We start from the raw sequence: 26,365 nt of genomic DNA, 5'->3' as shown, positions 1-26,365 counted from the left end.
AGATGGCAGTGCGTCAGAGAGGGTGTTATGGGCAGCTGCCCGACACCTGTGTGTGTTTGTCTTTTTGGTTCAGTTTCTTATTAAACTATTATTTATATTATCAAGCCGGTTCTCGTCACCTCCTTTCCCTCAATCCCATTACAAAATGTTTTCCATCTGAAAGGACTAAATATTAAATGAAACAAATGACAATAAAATGCAAAGTAATCTCTTCAGTAATCAAAATACTTTTTGAATGTAACTGTATTCTAATTACCAATGATTTAAATTGTAAATGTAGTGGAATACAGTAACTTATATTTTGTATTTTAAATACGTAATCCCATTACATGTATTCAGTTACTCCCCAACCCTGTCTACAGCTCAGGTGATACATTCAAAAACAAAAAATATTTCCGGAACGGAGAGCATATGCAGCAAAGATGGCAGCAAATATGTCGCATACTTCCATTGAAGCATGCACCAGCTGAGCAACTGCTATTGAGATGAATGGGAATGCTAATGGATTGCTCTTGGATATACCAACTTGGATTGAACCTTCAAGATATACAAGATGCATTTTTATTATATTGACTCATAAATGCATAGCTAATAACGACTAGTTCTATATGTTCAAATATAGAGGTTGAACATGTGCAACTCAATTTCCAATGCATGACAAAACACGTGAACTTTGACTTCGAAGCCACTAATTGTTTGTTGTTCAAAAAGTCTTTGTGTTGACTTTCAAGCTAGGGGCAAAAAAAGGAACAAAACAGTGATGAGACCTGTGAGTCACACTTTCGTGGAAATAAATTATGTGTATCTCATGGGCAAGGCAACCTATATTCCTTGATTGACAAACAGCAAAAAGCACAAGCCAGTTATTTCTTTTGGATCTAGTCTGAGTGCTTTGAAAAACAGCCGTTTGAAAACATAAGGTATAAAGGCAGAGAGCTCATTATCCCCCACCATGTTTGCGAGTTACCTAAAGGGTCTTCCCTTCAAATCATTTGGTTTATTCTCCACAGAGCATGGTCCCCCAAGATTACAAAATAGGCAGAATTACACAGAAACAAATTAGGGATGCCTAAAAGCATCCCAGCTGGATTCCATTATAATTATCCTTCTTCCATAGTCACAGAGAGTTACAGTACTACAAGACTTGCAAACTCAATGTAGAGGGGAAATTCAGTGTCCTTTATGTGACCTTTTCTGTGTATTTGTATCATGCACAAACTAATGGCCATTTTGGCTATTTAGGCAATCAGAGAAGATGTGATACACCAGAAGGAAAGCTCATAAGTTTCATGTTAATTTACACTAAAAGGGAATGTCCACACACACAATCAAATCACATACACAGCTACTAGACTTTCTGTTGCTTAGTCCGTGTAAATATAGTTATATGGACTTTCCACCATATTTTTCAACGTAACATGGGCGTGGCCATTTACAAACTTGGATGTTGGCCGCTTGAGCTATCAGCCATCTCCAGCTAGTTTAAAGATTCAAAAATACTAAATTTAGCAGCTTTATGCTGCTGGCAGCCAATGAATGTCATCATATTATTTTCATTCATTATTATTTTTTATAAACACATTGGTATGTAGCGCATATTGTTTTACAGTTTATCGCTTTTTTCCATCCATTCATCACGTGCTGTTGCACAGGCAGACAACTGCTAGACCATGGGAACTATCAATGAATGAGAGATCAGGTGCTAAAATGGACAGTCATGGCTACCACAAATTTAACACAACCAGACGAGAAATAAAGAGAGCAGAAAACAAATGCAAAAAACATCTCGACTTAGTGTGCACTCTTATTGCTTCTTCAACAATAACTGCACCAAAACCGCACCTTGTTTCATCTTGGCAAAATAATAAACTCCTTATTTTTCCAGAGAACATTCTCTCTTTCTTTCATGGCTATTTTAGCTTTTTAGGCAATCAGAGATGTGATACAACAGAAGGAAAGATCAGAAGTGTCGTCCATTTAGCAGCTTTTGATAAACATGCAGATTTTGCATTCATGGCTTGTGAAAACATCGACTTTGAAAATAAAGAAGGTTTTTGGACATAAATATGAATGGAGGTTTACATGGAGGCATGAAAATACTGCAAATACTTGTTTACTTCCCTGTTGCAAAATAGGGTGGATAAATATAAGAATATTTATGACCATCTTTAATATAGATAGTTTACTCAACATTCTGAACACCATTCACTTGCATTGAATGGACCAACAGAGCTGAAATATCCTTCTAAAAATCTTCTTTTGTGTTCAGCACAAGAAAGAAAGTCACACACATCTGGGATGACATAAGGGTGAGTAAATTATGAGAGAATTGTAATTTTTGGGTGAACTATTCCTTTAGGCTTGCATACAGTACATTTAATTTTACTTAGTAAAAAAAAAGTACAGCTAGGCCTATACAACTCGGTACATCAATACTGATTATTTTAATGGCTTTGCAATGTAAGCATCACAATAAAGTACGTAAATACATTAGTATGGTATTGTACACATTATTAAGCCAGTCTTAAAACGCAACACTCAATTTCAAACAATACGTTATACATCCTTGCTCTCTCTCTATCCATCAAGTGGTCTTTGGACTGAAAGAGCTTAAAGACCCCTGTTCTAAAGCTTTAATCGAAACATCTACCTGCATCGCTGTTGGATGTGGGCAGTTATTTCAAAGTAAACATGTCCATGACTGGAAGCGGTGAGTGGGTACCTAAGAGAAAAAATAATTAGTTGAACAGCAAAAGCTGTATGTCATACACAAAGAATGGTGTTCACAGCTTGGCGGCCTTTTTCCAATCCAACACAAATGTCTGCTTCAAACTAACACTACCTGGGCATGAAAAATGAGAATCTGCTTTTGCAGATAAGGCATCACTGCAAAAACTGAAATTTATTTGGTATGTCTAGTGTTGGAAAAACATGTAAGATATGGTATGCGTGCACGCTGCCTCCACCGCAGGTCATCTGGATGGGGGGAAAGAGCATTGAGCAATGTAAACACTTGCAATGGAACAATGCTGCCCTCTACTGAAATATTCACCCACTCTCACAACCCACCCTCTCTACGAAACTAAAGCATAGAATGCATGGAACACATTTTCATACATCAATGAATTTAATGAAAAAAATTATACTTGAAAACACTAATTATAGAGCATGTTTTGATGAGGATGTACACCACCGTTCAAAAGTTTAGGGTCACTTACTCATTCTTTATTATTTATTTTATATTAATAGTAAAGTCATCAAAACTATGGAATAGTAGAAATGGAAATATGGGAATTATGTTGTGACTAAAAAAATCCTAAATAAATCAAAACCATGTTATATTTTAGCCTCTTCAAAGTGGCCACCCTTTGCTTAGAATTTTCAGAAATGTACTCTTGGCATTTTCTCAACCAACATCTTGAGGTATCACCCTGGGATGCTTTTTAAACAGAGTTCCCATCTATAGGCTGGGCACTAAGTGGCTGCTTTTCTTAATTATTCGGTCCAAGTCTTCTTTTTTTTTTTTTAAATAAAATACTAGTTTTGTAATTAAATAAATTAATATGTTGGCACAATTATATTTTTGTCTACAAAACTAATTTCAAACATTTATGCATATGCCTTCAGATCAAACGTTTTTTAAGAACATGAGAAACATTTCAGTCAAATGACCCCAAACTTTTAAACGGTAGTGTACATGAGTCATCTGTTGATACAGCACAGAAGACAACTCTGGATCATGAAGCAATAGGGACTTAAATATCACATTCACTCAGAAGACAGTTCAATTCTCACAGAAACGTAAGTAATCCTGCTTCCTCTGTTGTAAAGGAAAAAAGTCCATCACAAGGCATGGGCACAAATGGTGATCACACGTTCCCAATGGAATTCATGAACATCATACACAAATTAAAGGAAAGGTTCATCAAAAAAATTAAAATTATGGCATAATTTACACACCCTCATGTCGCTTGAAACCGGTTTAACTTTCTTCCTTTGAAAACAAAAAGAGTTATTTAAACCAGAATGGCAAAGCTGCTCTTTTCCTTACAATTTAAGCTAATAGGGACCTAGGCTGTCAAGCATGTCAAGATTTTCGATGAATTATTTAAATTTCAGTCTGTTACTAAAACAAAGTTACTGTATGGAAACAGAATACTTGGAATACAGTGCATGAATGTTTATAATTAACTTTTATGAGTTTAAATGCCCCTGGTCACCATCCATTTTCATCGTATGGAGAAAACAAAAAATTACTGTAAACATTCTGCTAAACATCTACTTTTGCGTTCCCCTCAAGAAATAAAGTGATACAGTTTGGAATTACATTAGGGTGAGTAACTGATGAAAGAATTTACATTTTTAAGTGCTTATATAGAATTGTCCTGTTTTCCCTCTGTCTCCTTGTTAGGCCAGATCACAGAAATATGGTACGGCTTCAGGTCATCTTCAGAGACAAAGTCTGGGGAGCGACTCATAAGGTCGTGGCCTTTGAATGATTTTGGAAAAGCTATGACATCCCGTATACTGGGAGCTCCTACAATGATGGAGACCAGTCGATCCAGCCCTGTAAAGTAAGAAAACATTTAGACTCCACACATACCTGTAAGTTTTTTTTTCTGTTAAATACTTTCTCCTATCCCAGCTTAATATGCATAGACAACTATAAGTAAGCCATTCATTGATTGATTCCTTTGAAAATTGTAAACACTGTGGCTCTGTGGTGCAATCAAATCATTGCCCTGTTTGTTAGAGCATCCCGAACAGCCCGACACAGAAACATTGGCAAATGGAAAAGTTTGAGGCAGAAATACCTGTTTGTCACCCAATGGTAGACAAAGGGAGTGTATTTCTTTTTCTGCAATTTTGTTTGGTGATCCAGAAATTACACACTGCATCTCTAAAGATATCTTTCGTAATAACAGTAATTTTGTGCATCTTAAAATATGCAAAATGCTCTAATGCTGCCACAGACAAGCCCAAACAAACAGAAGTTCTTGAATAATCAAAGGCTTTCTGCAGATAGAAACAAAGCTGCCAGACATTCTTGGCTGGGCAAGCAATAGGCCTGTCATGATAACTACTTTTGTTGGATAATATATTGTCCCAGAAATAATTGCGATAAACGATATTATTGTCATTTTAAGACCATTTTATGCCACTGATATAATGATAATATAACAGCATAATAATGCAAGTACAACCTTTCAAAGGGCAATTAACTTTTAATTCTTATGAATATTCAGACATTGGAATTGGAATGTCAAAAAAATTTAAGTCGGGATTCGGGAAGGCCCCTCTCCATCTCCAACTGCGGTATTTGTTCCCAGCTCGGAAAACTGGATGGGATGGTTATGTTTTAGATGAGCTTTAGGTTAGCTGTATTGCCACTTTTTTTAAACAATGTTGACATACTGTTCGTTCACAATAATGGGCTCTCCTCTCTCATTTGGCTTAAAGCCAAAATGTTCCCACCATGGAGCTGTGGAATGTGGCTTTGAAACCAATAAATCCATTTGGATCTATTCTTCCAAACTTTCTCTGGAATTATGCAGTCGTCTGGAAAAACACCTATAAAACACCTATTAGCCTTGAGTTACATGTAATCTTCACCTGTCGCTGTCCGCTCTGTGTGTGTGGAGGAGCTGCCTGAGCCCCGCCTCTGACACAGAGAGCAGACGAGAGGACAGAAGCAGCACGACTGGCTAAAATGTTGGTGACATTCATTATTATGTAAACAAATATGCATGTAAACAATGCGCAATATCGAGGTCAGCAAAAATGATCGAGGTCATGTCCATATATCGTACGATAAGTCGATAACGTAATTATCGTGACAGGCCTAGCTAGCAATTTTAGTTTTTGATCATGATCGTTCCACTTTAACCAATAGCAGAATGGAATCAACAAGGCCTTCAGTCACAGTGGTACTTCTACAACCTTGCAAACTTCCAAGGTGGCATGTGTTGAATGCTTGCTCACCTAATGCAATTCCACCATGTGGAGGGGCTCCGGAGTCCAGAGCCTCTAACAGATGAGAAAGAAGGGATGGGTCTTCCTACAACACCAATGAATATGAGAAAAGAAATGATCTAGTGCAGTTGTTCACAACTGGTTTTGCTTCACAATCTAGATTTTACATTGGATGTTAAGTGGCAACCCAACACAATACCAAAATTGGTTATCATACAAAATGTAATTAAAATCAAACACAAACTTTTCCATTATTTGCAAAGGCCAAATAATAAGTAAATATTAGCAGGACATGTTTTACAATTTTCTAAATGCCTAAACAGCAGGACTGTGATTTACCAGCCTGGTAACATATGGACCAAATACTGAGCTAAATATTGGAAAGGGAAAGTTCACCCAAAAATGAACATTTTCTGATTATTTACTCCCCCTCATGCCATCCCAGATGTGTATGACTTTCTTTCTTTTGCTGAACTCAAACAAAGTTTCATAGAAGAATATCTCAGCTCTGTAGGTCCATACAATGCAAGTGAGGGTCCAAAATGCTCATAAAGGCAGCATAATAGTAATCCATAAGACCCCAGTGGTTAAATCTATATCTTAAGAAGCAATATGATAGGTGTGCTTGAGAAATAGATCAATATTTTAGTCTTTTTTTAACCCTATAAATTCTTCTCCCTGCCCAGTAGGTGGCAATATGCACGAAGAATACAAATTGCCAAAAATAAAATTAGAATGTGAAAGTGAAATTGTTTCTCACCTACACTTACATCGCTTCTGAATGTATGGTTTTTAACACTGTATTCGTATAGATTACATTATGCTGCCTTTTGTGCATTTGGAGCTTCAAAATTTTGGTACCAATTCACCTGCATTGTGAGGACCAAGTCACTGAAATATTCTTCTAAAAAGGTTTGTTTGTGTTCAGCAGCAGAAAGTCATACACATCTGTGTATTTATTTATATAATATATATCTAATATATAAATTGTACAAATCCAAACAACTACTTCAATGTCAAGAGAGTAGATAGATATTCTAAACGATTTCCATTGTAGAGGCAAATCTTAAGACACCGGGGTCCATATAAGTAAAAACTCCTTAATAAGATGTTCCTTTTCCCTTGCTCTTAGAATCTAAAGCATTTGTTTTCTTTAAAGTTGATTAAATATAGCTTGATGGATTGCCATAGCAACTAAGCGGGTATTTTGAGATGTGGGGGTGTTAGGAGTCACAAATAAGAAAATGGTTCAGCGGGAAGTCTGGACATGTCCATTACAAGTGTTGTATTCGCAGTCAGAGTAGAATTAAACGATGCTATTTGCTCTGTATGTAGTCTTTCACTCTTGTTCCATTACCTTGAGTATGGTCTCCAGGACATACAGCTGCTGAGAGGCATTGTGGATGCGGATAGAACCTCCCCCAATCTCACAGCCGTTCAGAACCAAGTCATAATGCTGGCCACGCACCTGAGAGTGAAGATAAACAGGTGGGGGAAGTGTGTGAAATTCAGAGCGAGACACCATAACTTTCCTATATGAAAGAGACTGTGAACGTGTGCGTACCTTGTGTGGTTGGGTATACAGCAGATGGGCGTCCTCAGGGACTGGAGCAGTGAAGGGATGGTGAGCAGACTCCAACATCTCTGGGTCATCCTCTTTGGGCAAAAAGAGGGGAAAGTCCACCACCCACAGGAAGTGAAAGAGTGAGGGGTCACGAACAGGCATGCCATAGTCCTCAAGCAGCTCAGCACACTGCAGTCTCAGCTTCCCCAGCAGAGGGCGCTAAGCATGACAGAAGAGAGATTTTATTATATTTTTGCATCTTATTAAACCTGTAGATGGTCAAGAGTTACAGGTTTTCAATGGGAGAGAAAGGGGGAATTAACACGTACTGATGCGCTACTGATCACTTGAGGGTAAAATCGAACCTTTACACGGACTTGGATTCGAAAATTAGAACATTTAATTACAGCAAATCTCCTTTTTATTTATTCATGGAACATCCAAAAATTTAGCTTTTGTTTACTGCGGTAGAGTGCACATACGTACTATGGTCAAAAGTATGTAGCCACCCAAACACCACACCTATATATGTGCTTGTATATTGTGCATTTCATTTCAAAACATTGGCATTAATAGGGAGTTGGTCTTCCCCTACACTTTTCTAGTAAGGATTTACATTAAATGTTAAAACATGGATGTCAGGATTTGCTCTTTTATGTACATCAGTGTACATGAGGTCAGGCACTAATGTTAGCAGATGGGGCCTGGCTCACAGTTGCCATTCCAATTAATCTAGAAGGTGTTCAATGGGGTTCACATTTAGATTTTGAGCAGGCCAATTAGGTTCTTCCACATCAGTAAACCATTTCTTTATGGATCTTGCTTTGTGCACAGGGGCACTGTCATGTTGGAATGGAAAAGGGCCTCAAACTTCTGGCACAAAGTTGGAAGCACACAATTCTCTAGAACAGGGGTCGGCAACCAGCATCGGCACGCGGAGTGGTAACTGGCACGCCAGCAACGGCGAGAGAGGAGTAGACTATTTTTTTCATGTGAAATTCCGCACCTGCAATCCAGTCTACATCTTGATGTAATCCTTCCTCATGATCACGCAACGTGTTTTCATGAGCTGAATGGGAAGCTAAACAAAAAGTTAAAATGTGAAGAGACTGCAGTATACCCAACAGACTCCTGCAGCGCGTGCAAGCCATTAGCACATCACGAGCCGGCAGCGCTTCACTTTCGGTTAATCGCGTGAGTAAACGCACCCGCTTTGCTTCGGTCAGGCTGCGCGGATGACAGCCTACATTCCATGTTTCATTTGTTTCTTCTTGCTTTCAGAACAACACGTCATGTAATAAGGAAAACACCACTATTAATCCTTGAGATTTCCAACCCAGCATACAGGTACACCATCCTTAAACCATGGTCACATTCAAAATTACATTAAAAGATTAAAAGAGAATACATAAACCCACATCGTGGGGTTCAAAAATCAGTCTATTCAAAATATAAATTAAATCTGGAAATAAAGTTTTAGGATTTTGAAGGTGTGATTCACCGAAAAGGGCTAAATAGTTGATAGGCTTGTGATGCGTGAAAGGCTTGCATGAGTCTCGTCACACTTTAATACTGTTTAGTCTCCCATTCAGCTGATGAAATCATGCTGCATGATCATGAGGAAGGATTACATCAAGATGTAGATTGGAATAAAGGTCAGGTGCGAAAAACTTCATATAAATAAAATAGCCTACTCCTCTCTCGCTGTTGCATGCGTGCTAGAGATTACCCCTCTGCGTTATTTTGAAAAATGTATGACATAATAAAATAAATATTTAAGATTCCACACAGTTTCATGATCAGTAATCAAATAAGCACATTTTTGACATTAACTGTGTTAACTCATTTTGTACAAAAGGACAGGATTTCTTTCATTAAAGCACTTAAGATGTTCTGTGAAAATTCACACGCAGGATCGTGATTATATCATAATCATCAGGATTTGCACAAATTTTACACTCAAACTGTTATGCTGATAATATAATTTGTAATGAAAAATAAACGGCGCAGCCAGAAAAATAAAAAAATGGCACTCCATGTCAAAAATGTTGCCGACCCCTGCTCTAGAATGTCATTGTATTCAGTAACATTACAATTAGTCTTTAGTGTATTTACTGGAATAGCCATATTTATTAATTAGAAGGGGGTGTCTTCATACTTAAGGTGTTTGAGGTAGGTTTATGTAAATGAATCCAAGAGCTCTTGGGAAAATCTACCTTAGCACTAATTTCTCTGGCTCTCTGCACTAGCATCACCATTCATCCCACAACCTCAGTACACAAAGCCTGCCAGTTATCCCAGGCCATCTCCCACATCTCTGTGTTGTGACTAAACAGCAGTCTAACTTTGTGCCAAGCCCACCATCTGCGCCGGCCGTGAGCGAGAGCTGAGGCAAGGAAAAGATGAATATTCTTTTAAAAGTGATTAGATCACGTCAGCATTCTTCGGAAGACATATTTTCGATAATCCTTAGTCATCAATCACTTTATGGTACAATATGCTTTTCGAAATGACTGAACTGATGGGAAGCTACTTGAGGATTGGAGGATATTAAATGGGGATGCTGAGCATTGAATTATTCACCCCAATTTGACTGAGAAAAGATAAACAACCTAAAACGTCTGGTGTATCTGTGGTGCAACTGTAGTTTGACATAGGTTTTTCTTCACTGACCGTAGGTTTTTCTTCAACCCGAACAATGAGTTAATGATACAGAATAAGCATATTATATGGGTCTGTGTAGGTGCTGAACCAGGGTTATTATAATACACAAAAACTAAAACTATATGTAAATGTTAATTTCCATTTAATGAAATAAAATCTAATAAGAGTTGAAAAACTGAAACTTAAATTAAATACATTTTCACAAAGATTTTTCAATTTTAGTTTCAGTTTCTGATTCATGGTTAATAAAAAACTGAAACCTTGAAAACCCTGCAGCTACTGTATATGTCCTTCTTAAAGCCACAAAACAGAATTAAACTGTTAGTTATAATATCAAATGTAAATAAAAATTAAATATAATTTAACAGCACTAAACGTTTTAAATAATGCCAGACCTCCCAAAAATCTTAATTAAACATACTAAAATTAAACAAACTAGAAAATAAAAAAATAAAAAAATAAAAAAAACTAACAGAGTGAGAACTAAAAACTGGAGTTACGAATTGAAAATAAAATAAATAAACACTTATTTAAAAATTCAAAACTATAATAGCACTACATTAAATCCTTTAAAACCCTTCTACTACATACCCTTCTTAAAAAAAGAAATTAGGTTAATGTTTCAAGTGTTTAACTAATTTAACAGCGCCATGCTTTGAGTGTCGAATACATTTAACAGTGCTAAAGATGTAAACTAAACTGAAACTAGAAAAAGCTGAAAAAGTGAAACTAGAAAAGCTGAAAAAAGTGAAATTAGAAAAGCTGAAAAAATAGAAACAAACTAATTAAAAAATGTTAAAAAGATGGGGGCATTACGCACCACATTCTCTCGGGGTCCGGCTGTGATTAAGATCAGGTCCCCAGCATTGGCCTGGGCCATCTGGAGCAGCTGCTGTCTGGCCTCATCCGAGAGCAGCCGGCTGAGAGAGGATTTCATTGAACCATCTGCCCTTACTGGAGCCACACTCACCTCCTGTACGACACGCGGAAATTATCATCCATTTCCTCCACCAGCCCATATTAAATTTCCACAGACAACATAGGGCACAAACTCGTGAGAAATCATCAGTCTCCTGAACAATGTGGGCTGGTTTCCCAGACACAAGTGAAGCCAACTTCTGAACTAAAATTGATTGCAATGGAGAATCACCTTTGACGATGCCATTTAGTTCAAGCCTGGGACACTGGCCCAAACTTCACTTTCCATTTATACAAACAGACAGAAGACAATGTTTTCAATATGAAAAGTAGAACAGACAGTATTCAGAAGTAATAATGAACACATCACTTAATAGAATCAATAAGTTGTGTTCATCATTATTACAATTACTCTTTACATCTACAAGACACAATATTAACATAATGTTCCCCTCAGACAGGAATAAGAGAGTTTTATTGTTACTTTCACTGAAGAAAATGAGTAGTGTTTGCCCAAGTCAAGATGCTAGGGTGGTTCCCAAGACATTGCTATGTGATTTCAAAGGTTTTGAGTGTTGCTATGCAGTTGCTAGGGTGTTCTGGGTGGTTGGTATTTTGATATAACTTCCTTCTGTCAATGCAAGTCTATGGGATTGTTTTGCCAGTTTCATTGTCCACCATGCGAAAATCTGATCAGAAAAGTAATAGCACACCTTCCATTAACAAGCTGCATGATTTGTATTAACAACACGAACAGTGAGGCAAGTTTAATACTTAAAGGATTAGTTCACCCAAAAATGAAAATTCTCAGAGTGCTCAGAACACTGCATAAGCTGCTTTTGTGTGGAAAAAGTATTGTGGTCCATAGAAACAGCTGCTAATAAGGGATCTACGTATGAATAACTATGCAGAGGAGGCTTATGTGCTTACGTCATGTGAGAGGCAGTTTGAACTCCACCCTCGTCAACATACAAACCTCATGCTGGCCTGAGGCGAACATTTTTAGTAAATAAAGTTTTAAATATTGATCTATTTCTTACACACACCAAGCATTCCGCTTCAGAAGACATTAATTGGACCACTGGAAATGTATGGATCATTTTTATGATGGCTATATGTACTATTTGGCACCCATTCACTTGCATTTTATGGACCTACAAAGCTGAAATATTCTTCTAAAAATCTTTATTTGTGTTCTGCTGAAGAATGACACCTTGGATGGCATACGGGTGAGTACATTTTGAGAGAATTTTCATTTTTGGGTTAAGAGTTAGAGGTTTACCCTAAAAGGAGTTAACCCTAAAACTAGGTTTCTGTTAGGTAGGCAGTGTGCACAAGACATAGCAGCATGCAGAAAACCGAAGTATACTTTTATGTGCAACAGTAATAGTGATGCTTGCTTTAGCAGAGCAGACTCAAAGCAAGACGACTGAGACAAGACTCAAATCACCTCTTAAGTATTCATTTTCATCTCATTACAAAACTAAATATTATGTTAACATGTATCACATCAAATGGGTACTGCGTGGAAACAAAAATAATATATTTAATATTCCCTTTATTGGACTAGACAGCCTACAACACAAACACAGAGCTGTGTCCCTCTAGTGAAGTCTATCCTGCCTCAGGGTGAGTATGCTGTGTGTTACATTTGACTTTTTTACTGCTAAATCATCCTTACTTATTGATAACTTTTCAAATAAATAGATCAGTAGTCTTCCTGTGATGTGCACACACTGACTGGTGGTGGCATTACATCAGCAGACTAGAGCAGACATAAAGAGAAAGAGACAGAACTTACCTGGCCATACTGTGTCTTGGCCGCTTGTTTAAGGAACTCTAAGTCTTTACCCTTCAGGTGTTTCTGTGGATAAAACACCACACACAGTTAGCTTCAGCTGCTTGCTCACTTCATCCTCACCTTCAGCCATTTCTGAGGCCAAACTTGTTTGGAAATCTGTCCCTGGACCTAGTCTTGTGTAACCAGACCTTTGACAAAACAGTAAATGGTCCATATTGCAGCTTAATCTGGTCAAGATTTGTTTGCTTAGATGAAGTGAAACTATCAGATCAACATGTGAAGACACTAACCACAGTTAATTTGATCTGTGTGTGTTGTTTAGGGGCAGGTTTATCTGAAATAGATTACAGTTCATTCATGAAGTATTCAGTATTTATTTATTTTTTTCACATTTTGTTATGCTGCAGCCTTATGCTAAAATGCTTTAAATTATAATTTTTTTACATCAATCTTCACTCCATACCCCATAATGACAAAGCAAAAAACAGATTTTTGATAACTTTTCAAGTTTATTAAGAAAAAACTGAAATATCACATTGACATAAGTATTTAGACCCTTAACTCAGTAATTAGTTGAAGCACCTTTGGCAGAGATTACAGCCTCAAGTCTTTTTGGGTATGATGCGACAAGCTTTGCACACCTGGATTTGGGGATTTTCTGCCATTCTTCTCTGCAGATCCTCTCAAGCTCTGTCAGGTTGGATGGGGACCATTGGTGGACAGCCATTTTCAGGTCTCTCCAGAGATGTTTGATTGGGTTCAAGTACATGCTTTTGCTGGGCCACTCAAGGACATTCACAGAGCTATCCTAAGCCAATCTTGCACAGTCTTGGCTGTGTGCTTAGGGTCATTGTCCTGTTGGAAGGTGAACCTTCGGCCCAGTCTGAGGTCCTGAGCGCTCTAGACCAGGTTTTCATTAAGGATATCTCCATATTTTGCTGCGTTCAGCTTTTCGTCAACCCTGACCAGTCCCCCAGTCCCTGCTGCTGAAAAACACCTCCACAGCCTGATGCTAGCACGACCACACTTCACCGTTGGGATGGAATCTGTTTCTTACAGTCTGAGAGTCCTTTAGGTGCTATTTTGCAAATTCAAAGCAAGCTTTTATTTGTCTTGCACTAAGGAGAGGCTTCCGTCTGGCCACTCTGCCATAAAGCCCAGATCGGTGGAGCGTTGTAGTGATGGTTGTCCTTCTGCAAGTTTCTCCCATCTCCACATATGATCTCTGGAGCTTAACCAGAGTGAACTTCGGGTTCTTGGTCACCTCTCTTACCAAGAACCTTCTCCCCCGATTGCTCAGTTTGGCTGGGCGGCCAGCTCTAGGAAGAGTCCTGGTTGTTCCAAACTTCTTCCATTTAAGAATTATGGAGGCCACTGTGCTATTGGGAACCTTCAATGCAGCCAAACTTTTTTTTGTAGCCTTCCTCAGATCTGTGCCTCAACACAATCCTGTCTCTGAGCTCTGCAGGCAGTTTGGGTTTTGCTCTGATATGCAGTTTCAGCTGTGAGACCTTACATAGACAGGTGTGTGCCTTTCCAAATCATGTCCAATCAATTTAATTTGCCACAGGTGGACTCCAATCAAAGTGTAGAAACATCTCAAAGATGATCCAGAGAAATGGGATGCACCTGAGCTAAATTTCAAGTGTCACAGCAAAGGGTCTGAATACTTATGTCAATATGATATTTCAGTTTTTTTCTTCTTAATAAATTTGCAATGTTATCAAAAATCTTTTCTTTTTTCTTTTGCTTTGTCATTATGGGGTTTTGAGTGTAGATTGATATGAATTTTTCTTTTTTCTTTAAAAAAACAAAAAATACAAATAAAAAGCATTTTAACTTGCTATGAATGCCTCAAACTAAATTCTAAATATAATTCGAAGCTAAGATGCCTCTAACCTGGGAAACTTTGGCAAATGCAGTGAATATTTAATCCTCAAAAGTGCTTGTTTTATCACCTTGGTACCTTTCAAACACAGCTTTGTTTACAGGAAAACTGTGAAAAAACCCTGTGTGCCCTTACTACCTAAAGTTGCATGAAGTCAGCCAACCAGTTCAGAGCATTCCAGATCAAGAAAGTGCTCTCCAGGATGGAAGAGAATCAGAATCACCATGTCTTGTTCTTACCATTCCCTCTGGAACACAGATGGCCTGAACGCAGCCCCCTGACTGAAGGAGTACATCCTTGATGAAATCGATCTGTGTACCTTGGAATGCTGTTGTGACATCCACAAGCTAAAATGCAAGAAAGCACTTTGAAATTAACGACAGTGGAACTCATCAAACAGCATGAGAAACATGGATGTTCTAAATCATAGTTAGTTATGGATTCAGGACACACGTTGTTGCATGAGAACTTGTTAATATGAAGGATTCATTTTTAATTGTTGAGCACCGTATGAGAATCTGTGATGTGTGGAAAAACAGCATGCCAACACAGCAAGACGCCAAGGACGGACAGCATGCAAATAACCTCACTGATGTCTTACGTCCAATCTAGGATGATGTGTACAAAGTAAGAACGAGCGGTCACCTTCATCCCAAATCTAGTGTCTGGTTTGTCAACTCCGTAGTCTCTCATGGCCTCCTCATAAGTTATGGTGGGAAAGGCAACATTAATCTGTCCTTTGTCCTCTGGCCAGGAGTATTGGAGCAAGCCTTCAATCAAATTCATGACTCCAGCTTGGTCCACAAAGGACATCTCAATATCAACCTATGTGAGGAGAAGATGTGTCAACAACATAGTCTAATTGTGTCAGGGCTCTTATGGGGAGTTGCCAACCATAACCCAGGAACAATTTCCACTCTGTGCCAGTGATTAAAGCTGAAGTGTGTAATTTCTGCACCACTGAACAGAACTGCATTAAAGGGATAGTTTACCCAAATATGAAAATTGACATTATTTATCACCCTTATGTTCTTTCAGACATGTGTGACTTGTGTTCAGGAAAACATAAAAAGACATGTTAGGCAGAATGATAGCCTCACCACTAACTTTCTTTGTATGGAAAAAAAGATGCAATGAAAAGGAAGGTGACTGAGGCTGACACTATGCCAAACACGTCCATTTGTGTTCCACACAGGAATGAAAGTCATACAGGTATGCAACAACAAGATGGTAGGTAGATAATTACATAATTTTCATTTTTGGGTGAACTGTCTCTTTAACTCTAATATGAATAATATAGAAAAAAAAAGCAAAAAACTCAAAATGATCTTTTTGGGTTTGTGATTACTAATCTGAGTGAGAATCCTGCAAGGCCTTTTAGAAGATCTCATACTTCTGTGTGAGAGTAGGAGCAATAGACATAATTAAAACCTCAACATTCATCTGCATCAGAACCGAGCTCTGGTTCTGCAATATTGTCAGGCGTGCTGTAGCGTATTTCTTCCCAACCGTTAACATATCATTACCTGTGTGAATTCAGGCTGTCTGTCAGGCTTGGAGCCCTCGTCTCTGTAGCAGCGAGCAAGCTGAAAGTACCTGAGATTGCAGAAGATAACCAGTACGTTAGCGAGTGTGGGCCAATATTGACTGACAATTTTAAATCATGCATACAGTATTATTTACCTTTGACAGATTTTTCATAAAACTAGCTTGCAGTCTTGGCTTAGCGCAACTATTCGTTCAAAGAGATGTGCTGCCAAAATTGAACTGAAAATGTGACTGTTGTGGTCAATATCCTTTTTAAAATTGTAATAGAAACTAGATTTTTCATTTTCTGCTATAGGGTTTCTGGGTAGTTGTCAGGGTGTTCTGCATATTTGCTAGGTGGTTACTTGGCCCAAGTAAAAAAAGCCCACCCTCAAGGATATTCTTGTCTCTAGATATGGCCAGTCCCCCTTCTTCAATGTAAATCTAGGAGTATTTTCATATCTGTTTTAATATCTGTCAGGTAAGTTTGATCGCTTAGTTAAGTAATAGCTTTCCTCAACAAGCAGCAAAGTATCATTTATGTATCATTCATGCAGACTGATAGCACTGTGAATTCAGCAGCAATAGATCGAAAGTTGCTGCTGAAATCGGTCTGTACTTACAGTGGTGAATCTATAAGTGTTGTAAAACTGTATGGGAACATAAGAGCCCCAAGTTTCCAGATGAAATGTCCACAGAGTAGTGTCAAAAGCGAGTTGTACTTTTAGTCGTGAATGGTGTAATAAAGTGAACAGTGCATATTTTATTAACCTTACTCAACCCAAGCCCCAACCCTAAACCTAACAGTCAATGGAGTAAAAATTTAATTTTAGAGTGAAAATGCAACCTCTGAATCACAGTCACCATTGTTTATGTAAACATGATTACTTCCTGGTTTCCATAGGACCAGAACCCCTGTCTCCTAGGTTAGCACTACAGCAAATTGTGAACTCATTTGAATTGATGCAAAAATGTGCGAGGGAGGTTGCGCTTGTCAGTAATTCTGCTGAATGGTGATTTTAGGGTAAATGAACATTTGGAAGCAACATGTCCATTTCCCATGTGATCATGGTTCATGACAAGTTACAGGCTAAGCTTCAAATCTTAGATTTAGAGGTCTTGAGAGAACACTAAACCAAAGTATGACCAAAAGTAATAATGCTGCTTGTCTAGTAGCCTTTTGTTTGAGCAGAAAAATTTTTATTATTGAAGGACAGGACAGCACCAACAATATTGGACATGACAGCAAGCCCACTACCAGTAAGCAAGCATTGTTACTAGGACTGTCGATTTAACATGTTAATTCAGTGCAATTAATTATATAAAAAATAATGCTTTTTAAAAAAAAATAACACAATTAATCATGTCCCCGGACCGTAATAAGTCATATTCCTTCCATCTGAGCAATTCAAGCTTGAAGTACCACCTGTTTTCTCTAGGGGACAGTAAGCAGAACTTCAGCTGTTTGGACAACATGCTTATACAGAGAACAAACTACACTCACCGACAGCAGACATCACAAGATGAGAACAGGTTCTTGTAATCAAACATAGCTTGATCAAGCGCAAATCAAACGCAGGGATCTCAAGATGTGTTTAACTTGACACAGCAACCAAAAACGGTATGTTTATGACACAACGTAACCAAGACGCTCCAAAAGCATCTGACGCAGGTGTACATTGACGCATCCTTTGACAAGCCCTAAATCTATCTCAGACTGATTGACAAATTCAATTCAAAATGAATTGCCATGAACTGTTGGCCAATGACAGGCTTATGTTCAATAATATGGAAACAAACAATATATTGCTTTTTGAATTTTCTTTTTGGTAACACTTTACAATAAGGTTCCATTCATTAATATTAGTTAATGGGGGCCTGGGTAGCTCAGTGGTAAAAGACGCTGGCTACCACCCCTGGAGTTCGCTAGTTCGAATCCCATTAGTTACTGAATTAGGTATCATGAACAAACAAATTGTTTACAGCATTTATTAATCTTTGGTAATACTAGTTAATCAAAATACAATTGTTTATTGTTAGTTCATAGTGCATTAAATAATGTTAACAAACACAACTTTTGATTTGAAAAATGCATTAGTATATGTTGAAATTAACATTAACTAAGATTAATAAAAGCTGTAAAATTATTGTTCATTGTTAGTTCATGTTAACTAATGTTGTTAACTAATCTTAACAAATGGAACCTTATTGTAAAGTGTTATTGTCTTTTTTTAATGCTTTACTCTTGTACCACAATGATGTAATACATTTCAATTATCTATATTATTATTATTTTTTATAATACATGTTTAATTTATAATTATTAAAATATATGTATTCATTTTTAATCATTATTTATTGAATTATTGTTATTTGAGGGGCTTTCTAGCAATTATTTACATGTGTGATTAATTGCAATTAATTTGATTAATTAATTAATTGCCATAATTCATTCGATTAAAAACTTTAATCAATTGACAGCCCTAATTGTTACTCATCTAATAAAGAAATCACTTGATGAAAATAGTGAGATCAAACAACTGTTCAACAAGAAAAATATTTATCAACAATTCTTTAACTGAGCATAAAGTTGACAATTCGTTTCGCCCCCAGACTGCTTTAATACATAACCGTGAACAACAAAGCTAGACATGGCAGCACCAACCTACACAGTATCTGATATGCTAATACCACCACACAAATATTTTCTTTGCATTTCAAATGTGAAAAAAAAAGAAGAAGCTAGGATCCAAAGTTGCATTCTAATCCATGTCAGACTGCACCCTCCACATACATGTCATTGTTTTAGCATTTTGCATAGCATTGGAACAAATGCAGTTATGCATATTTAAGAGCTGCTAAAAGCTAAGAATAATACAGTCTGAATGTGAGCCTATGTTGGCCACCAAGATGTATCTTTGTTTTCAATGTGCTGTCAGTCAGTGAAAGCAGTGTTTAATAAATGTGCCAAGCATCTGACAAAAATCTGTGAATATCAAGGAAATGGAAAATTGCAAGAAAATGTGATTTGTTTTTACCGGTCTATGCCAGCCACCATAAGAAGCTGTTTGAACTGCTGTGGGCTCTGTGGAAGAGAGTAGAACTTCCCAGGGTCTCCAGATGGCACCACAAACTCTTTGGCACCCTGAGAAATGCAGTTATGGCTGAATAAACTTTGTTTACTGATAACTCAATCAGCCAGCATATCTCAAGCCAATAAGACACATGAAACACTCACATAAAAAAGAGAGGATCAGTAACATCAAAAATACCACATTCTAGGACATAAAAACACATTATTCTCAAAAGCACGATATCGCACAGACACAGTCAACCACTAATTTCTAATGGACACACTGGCAGACACTGAAACATTGAAAAAACATCTTTCCAAGAAATTTTAGTCCAGAAATCTAAGTTGTGGAAAATTAGATGTGATCTAGGAGCTTTAGACAGCAGTGGATGTAACTGAAAACCTAGTTTTTATTCATGTCAAAAATCAAGTATGGCGCTACTGTGAATAAGGTCTTTGGCTGTTTGCCATTTATTCTCAGCATTATATACCATAACAATCCTGCCTTTTTGCACATTTAGACTATTCTCCATTTACGACCATGACGTAATTTGCGTCATGATCACCTGCTATTTACACTACAAAGATTTATTATGTTGGAGACAGTGTGGGTATATAAATGCTAATTATCATCATATTTTTGGAGTTGTAATATAATTAAATCCTTTTGTCAGAATATCTATAAAACTATAGAAAGAGTATTGGATCTTAAAATTCCTATGAAGTTTGAGGTACTTTATTTGGGCTTAATAGCCCCAAATATTGGGTCAACGGGTCATCAATATCTATTTACAATAATGTTTACAATAAAGCTGCATCTAAGAACGTAATTACAAAAAAAAAAAAAAATGGCTACAGCCTAAGATGCCAACCATGCAAGAATTTATAGAAGTTATGAATGATATTTTTGTAACACAAAAAGTTTTATAAATTGATTTTTTTTTTTTTTTTTAAACTTCTTTTATCTCCCTCCTTTTTTTTTAATTTTTTTTTTTTTATGCTTGGTTGTTTTTTGTTTCTCTTGTTTGTATAACTTTGTTTTGTTTGAAATAAATGGAAAAGCAATGATGAAATGAAGATGGGGTTTATTTATTTTATGCTGTATGTTGTTATTTAATTTGGGTTTTCCAATAAAAATAAATAAATGACACCTCATTATCACTGTACACAGCACCCTCTCTATTTATTTTCCTCTTTAAGAGGAGAACCTCTTTCCATCAGTATCTCACAATTTTTGGATTTGCACCATAATATTTGATAATTTATTGCTATTTGATAACATATGGTACTTTTGGCTAACTACTAACTTTATTTCATTTGCCTGTAATTGTATTATGCACAATGACAGTTAATTTAAATCTAATCTAATAATGGATTACAAGTATGTTCAGATAGAGTCATGGACATCAGGGAAAGAACAATGCCAGGGTACTTCCTCCACTGAAAATCTTTCAGCAGCCGCAGGTTTCTAAATGTGTTTCGGCTACTATTTTCTCATAACAAATACTACAACTTCGTTTCTTTTAGAAAGACGAGCTAAGTTGACCTAACCACAGTAATCAGGAGCCATCCATGGTCTTATTATGTTTGATATGAGGAAATAAACTGGATAATAAATACTGTATAATAGGCTCATATACTGTAAATAAATAGGCTCATCAACTTTAAAAGGGGAGAGAGAAAACTTCCTGTATCATTTGTTGTTGACATCAACAACAAAAATAATGTCACTTGATACATACTTTTATACTTGAAAACCATAAACAAAACTATGCAAGATAAAATAAAATGCGATCCAGGCTACATTAAATACAGGTTACATTTTTTACTGTGTTGTGTCGCCACTTGATGTCCAATGTAAAATCTGGGTCCTGAAGCAAAACCAGCTGAGAACCACTGGTTGTTATACAACACATTCTCCCCAGTTCTCTATATTTACTTGCAGATCAGAGCCCATGTAAACTACACTAGTACATCATTAAAAACTGTTCATCATAAAGCTAAAAGTGCTAAGCAAGTAAAAAAAAAAAAAAAAAAAAAAGAAAAAGCTATGTAGCACAACAGACATACAGTAAATGAAAACACTATATATACTGATTTTTTCTGTAAAAAGTCAGAAAGACAAATGATTAAAAAAAAAAAAACAATATTCAGGAACCAACAACCAAACTAAATTTGTTTTATTATTATTTGAGAAATAATATGTCTGACACTCATAAATATGTTTTCAAAGTTTTAAAATCTATTCACTGGAAACAGATGTAAACATTCCTAACACAACAAAGCCAGAAGGAGGAAGCCAGAGTAATGTGATCGCTCACAAAGTACTGGTAAAGATGTGGCAGCAATATTTTGCACCATCTGTAGATTCTGTTGGTGTTTGGACAATCCATTAAAAAGTGTCTTACAGGAGACAGAAACAGAAGCATGAGTCACCACAGACGCATTCTACAGTTTAAGGGATGTTCTTACTGATGCAATGTCTCTGCCATAACAGAAAGTTGTATTGCTTAGTCTTTTGAGCTTGAGCCTAGATTTGACTCAATAAGGATTAGAAATATATTTTGTTGTTTGGTTGGTTGGTTCTCTTTCTTCCATATGCATTGAAACAATTATTAGTCTAATTTACATTTCTGAAATGTTATTAAATGTAAAATATCATAGTCACTAGGAGTAACTATGAATCATTAGCACAGTTGTGGAAGTTAATTAACTGAACATTTCCACATGGAAAAGGTTGCACCGCAAAAATATCAAAAACACCACATTCTAGCACATAAAAACAAATAACTTTGAAAAGAAAGACATCCTTGCTCTCTGTTAGGATTGTCTCAAATCTGTCTGTTGTATGGAGAGTCAACCGCTAATTTCTAACTGACACACTGGCAGAGATGGGCGTATATGGATCTCTGTAATCCTGGTGTGTATCCTACTTGGAATTACTTGGTACTAACAAATTGGCTGTTGACCAGCCAACAGTTTTTTTTTTTATTATTTATTTTATTTTATATTATTTTATTCTTAGCAAAAACAGCCACTTGGAGTAACAATAAATCATAAGCAGATTTAATTAATTAATTTAATTAATTAATTAGATTCATACGAAACATAACATTTTATTGTGTATCTTAATTAGCAACCGGTGTTATATTTTTATTCTAAGAGTGACACAGTAAAAAAAAAAACCTACCCCAGGTGTTCTTTTAAACAATGTTGGTGTTTCAACGTCCACAAATCCTTGGAAAAAGACAAGTAATGCTCAGTGAGTACTGAGGTCCTATATAAATAAGAAAGTATGGAATAATCAGACTAAATCCTTACCATGAAAATTGCAAAGGTAATCCCTCATTTTCATCACCATTTGTGATCGTAGTCTTAAATTGTACTGCATTCTGGATGATCGAAGATCAAGATAGCGATATTGCATCCGTAGGGCTTCTGATTTCTTCAAGGCAAACATATGAAGATAGAATAGAATCTTAGCAGGGGAATTTTTTTCTGGATCGTGATCAGTTTTAGCCAGTGAACCTTGTATAAATAGCCATACGCTGGAATGAAATTTATTGGCTATTCCACAGCAAATGACAGAGGGAGAATCTCACGATGCCAGTCAAGAAACATTTCCGGGTCGTATTTCACCTCAAACTCAAATAAAAACAAACAAAAAAATTATTTTTACATAAATAATATGAAACCTATTATAGAACCACTAAAAATTTTTTGATTGTAACATTATTGTGATTACTAAGAGCATTCACCCTCCCATTTCAGATGACCATAATACTTTAAAGTACTTATAAAATACTGCCTGTAATTTTATGCTGATCAGAAAAAAAAAAAACACTGCATCTGGACAGGATGTATTACAGTAGTAAGAATCTAATCAAAATGGTCTTTCAGAATAATAAGAAATACAAACAAAATTCAATTAAAAGGAAAAAAACATCCGGACGCATTACGATTTAGGGAGGTAATGTAATCTTTAATATTATTTATTTAAGATTAAAAGACATTACTGCATAACTTACGTAAAACTGCTTTGAAACTATGTGTATTGTGAAAAGTGCTCCTCAAATAAAAATGACGACTTATAGGCTTCAATTTCTTTATGCAAAATATAATTTCTTATTTACTGTATTTATTTATTTTATTTTGGGGCTAAATATAAGATCCGAACAAGTTCTTCATGGAAGATTCACTCAGACTGTAGTGTATCCTCTATTCTGCCACAGACTGAAGAAGCCTATTCTAAAGTGCAATGCATACAGTGCTTTCTTTAGATATTCAAAAATCACATACACTTACTTTGACAAACTCTTTAATTTCAAAAGGCAGTTTTCGGCAGGCATTCAACACTTCCATGCTCTTAGCGCAGACCTCAATTTCTCCAGTAAACATTTTCTAAAAATAATGAAAAGAACATGACATAACGGTTTTCAACACATATTATGTGTGACATCTACAGTGTCAAAAATGTCCCTTTATATACATTGTAATACGTAGAACAACCTTATTCTCCTGTCCGTCTGGTCTACGCCTGACCCTTCCTTTGACCATGATGACAGACTCCACTGTGAGGCCAAGAAAAGCATTCTTCAGTTCAGATTTGGACTAAGGGATTAAAATGGTGAAGAAAAACAATAGGCTCAAGGTGAAGATATACAACCACAACAACAACACAAACAAATGTGACAGGATCTACAGTATATAGGACTAAAATTAAGTTATGAGACACAAATTAAAGTTGCCCTCAGTAATCTTTTCAATATATAAAAAAAAGCTGTACTCCTAAAGAAATGTATTGTTATTTTGAAACAGATGTATAAAATAATGAACATTCACATGATATTAAGACGCCGGTCATATCAGTAAACATAGAAAAGCTGTTTTATTCTACATAGAGAGGGTCCCCTCAGGGGGGCAGCCATGTTGGGATCACATGACCAGCCAAATACTTCTCGCCTAATCTCAGTAACTGCCCTGTTACTGGACAATTTCACTCATGGATTAAATTAATCGAGACTGACTGTGAATAGTGAATTTCTACAATTGATAACTGAAAACATATGCATCTGAATGATGCTTTATCCATGTCCCTAGGTGTCAGTGTAAGTCCAAGAAAACATACATGAAAAAAATTACTGAGTGCACCTTTAAAGGTGCAGTATGTAAGATTCCGAAACCCTTGTTGTTAATGACACCTGTGGCCGTTAAATGAACTGCAGCCAGCTACCTGTTGCTCGTGCTCGTGCACACACTCCATAGGGAAGCCAGCGAGCATCGACCAACATAATGACGTAACGTACAAAGAGGCTGAACGTGATCCACCGACATCATGCTGACAGATGAGGTGCATAATTAAAATTACACAGTTATGAATGTTTTACTACAAACTTTGAGACTTTGTACTATATAGTTTGTAAACTTTTTATATTATATTTGACTCTCCAGTGCTGGAACAGGGCTAAAAAAAGGGTCGATATAGGTCTGACTATGCGAGACTGTTGACGCTGTTAAATAGCGGAAGAGAAACTACTGTCTGAGGCAAGGCTCTCGGGAGTGCGCATAAACATCACATCCTTTGGATTTTCCCAGCAAAAGCGACGCGCTCCCTTCGCATGAAAATCAGTCTACAGGCTTTAATAGGCAACCTAGGAAGTCCGGGAAGGGCTCATTTTTTAAGTCGCGTTACAAGCCATTCACACATTGGCCAAAAAAAGGCGAATATTACATGAAAAATGTTACATATTGCACATTTTAAGTAAAAAAAAAAAAAAAAAAGAGAGAGAGAGAGAATCATGCTGCTACCTCATCCTGTGGGATAAAAATTTGCACCAATCCGCTGAAGTCTCTCAAGATCACAAAAAGATCTTGTCTGCAATGTTGACAATACAAAATTTGTTTATTAGAACATCACCGATATAGTCATGTGAATGTAATTTAGGAAAGTACTAAGCATCATGTTATGCCAAACCTCAAGTACTGAATCCAGCCGCATAAAGTAACCTCTTCGTCTATATGACTGGAGCACAATTCTCCACATGTGTGGGTCCTCAAAGAAAAACGGCTTTGACCTACAAGACAAGGGAAAAAAAGGCATAGCCATGCTCAACGGTTTTATTTGACACATAACACTCTAAAACTACCAAATGGAGATATACTTATGGACTACTATGAATACACTGCCGTATTCATTAAAGGTCATCTTACCTGAAGTATAACTTGTGCAGCTTCTAGAGAAGTTATAAGTCCATGCCAGGGTGGGGAAAACTGGTTTTATGGCATAAAAATGGTTGGTGGCAGGCAAGGAGCTTTTGCTATTCATACACACCACACAGGGTGAATACCTGAAGACCTGTTGGGCTGATCTTAGAAATAATGATCTGTATTTGTATGCCATTATAAAGTCTTTAAGTTCGTGGAGCCTCAATCTCTATCTAGCTAAATTAAAGCTTGATGAACTTGAAAAAATCTCTAGATCTCTAAATTATTTTGTGCGTGCATGTTTATAGCCAATGTGGATTTATATATAATTAGCCCAATTACACTATTGCAGTAATGTAGGACTGACAGTCACCTTCCCCTTTACTTCCCTTATCCGTCCATTGTACACAACCGCAAATTCCACGAACCCATAAATAGAAATTCATAGGGCATATCAAAATAAACGCTTTCGCATGTTTTCATTCATAATACCGTTTGAAATGTACTATCTTGTAGCATAGATCACTATAGTTGTGGACTTTCTCCAGCTCGGCGCACGTAACGCTTCGACACGACTAGTCAAACTCAACTTAATCGATTCTGAATTTTTAAATATAATAATTAATAGTGCGTATTACACGTCAATATCATAATATTTAAGTATTTGACACAATTTACTTATATTTCTGAATTTCATCAGGATACGATTTAGTATAGAAATAACTCTCCCCACCCACATCAATCGATTCGTAT

At 36.7% G+C, this 26,365-nt stretch overlaps 1 protein-coding gene across 1 annotated transcript; it reads right to left on the bottom strand.

The window, feature by feature from the left end:
* Nucleotides 1-543: 543 nt before the first annotated feature.
* On the bottom strand, nt 544-26,364 carry LOC127441383 (aspartate--tRNA ligase, mitochondrial-like). The gene is made up of 17 exons (XM_051698743.1): nt 25,619-26,364; nt 25,383-25,482; nt 25,217-25,283; nt 23,918-24,019; nt 23,714-23,809; nt 22,730-22,853; nt 22,599-22,645; nt 19,374-19,480; nt 16,335-16,404; nt 15,454-15,633; nt 15,048-15,155; nt 12,921-12,983; nt 11,022-11,174; nt 7,538-7,756; nt 7,331-7,441; nt 5,983-6,058; nt 544-4,567 (listed from the first exon to the last, which is right to left on the bottom strand). Exons 1-17 carry the CDS (start codon nt 25,806-25,808, stop codon nt 4,371-4,373), a joined length of 2,010 nt encoding a protein of 669 aa, XP_051554703.1. The 5' UTR covers nt 25,809-26,364; the 3' UTR covers nt 544-4,370.
* Between the last annotated feature and the right edge of the window lies 1 nt (nt 26,365).

The sequence above is a fragment of the Myxocyprinus asiaticus genome, chromosome 5, assembly GCF_019703515.2.
Source record: "Myxocyprinus asiaticus isolate MX2 ecotype Aquarium Trade chromosome 5, UBuf_Myxa_2, whole genome shotgun sequence".
NCBI lineage: Eukaryota > Metazoa > Chordata > Actinopteri > Cypriniformes > Catostomidae > Myxocyprinus > Myxocyprinus asiaticus.
This window is presented reverse-complemented; position numbering and strand designations above follow the sequence as displayed.

Excerpts from the sequence above, each read along its gene's own strand:
- LOC127441383 (XM_051698743.1), bottom strand. The coding sequence starts at position 25,808 with ATGGCATACAAATACAGATCATTATTTCTAAGATCAGCCCAACAGGTC. Across the intron at positions 22,646-22,729 it reads TTACCTTTGCAATTTTCATG|GATTTGTGGACGTTGAAACA; the intron begins GTAAGGATTTAG and ends TCTTTTTCCAAG. Across the intron at positions 15,634-16,334 it reads GACAGCCTGAATTCACACAG|GTTGATATTGAGATGTCCTT; the intron begins GTAATGATATGT and ends CTCCTCACATAG.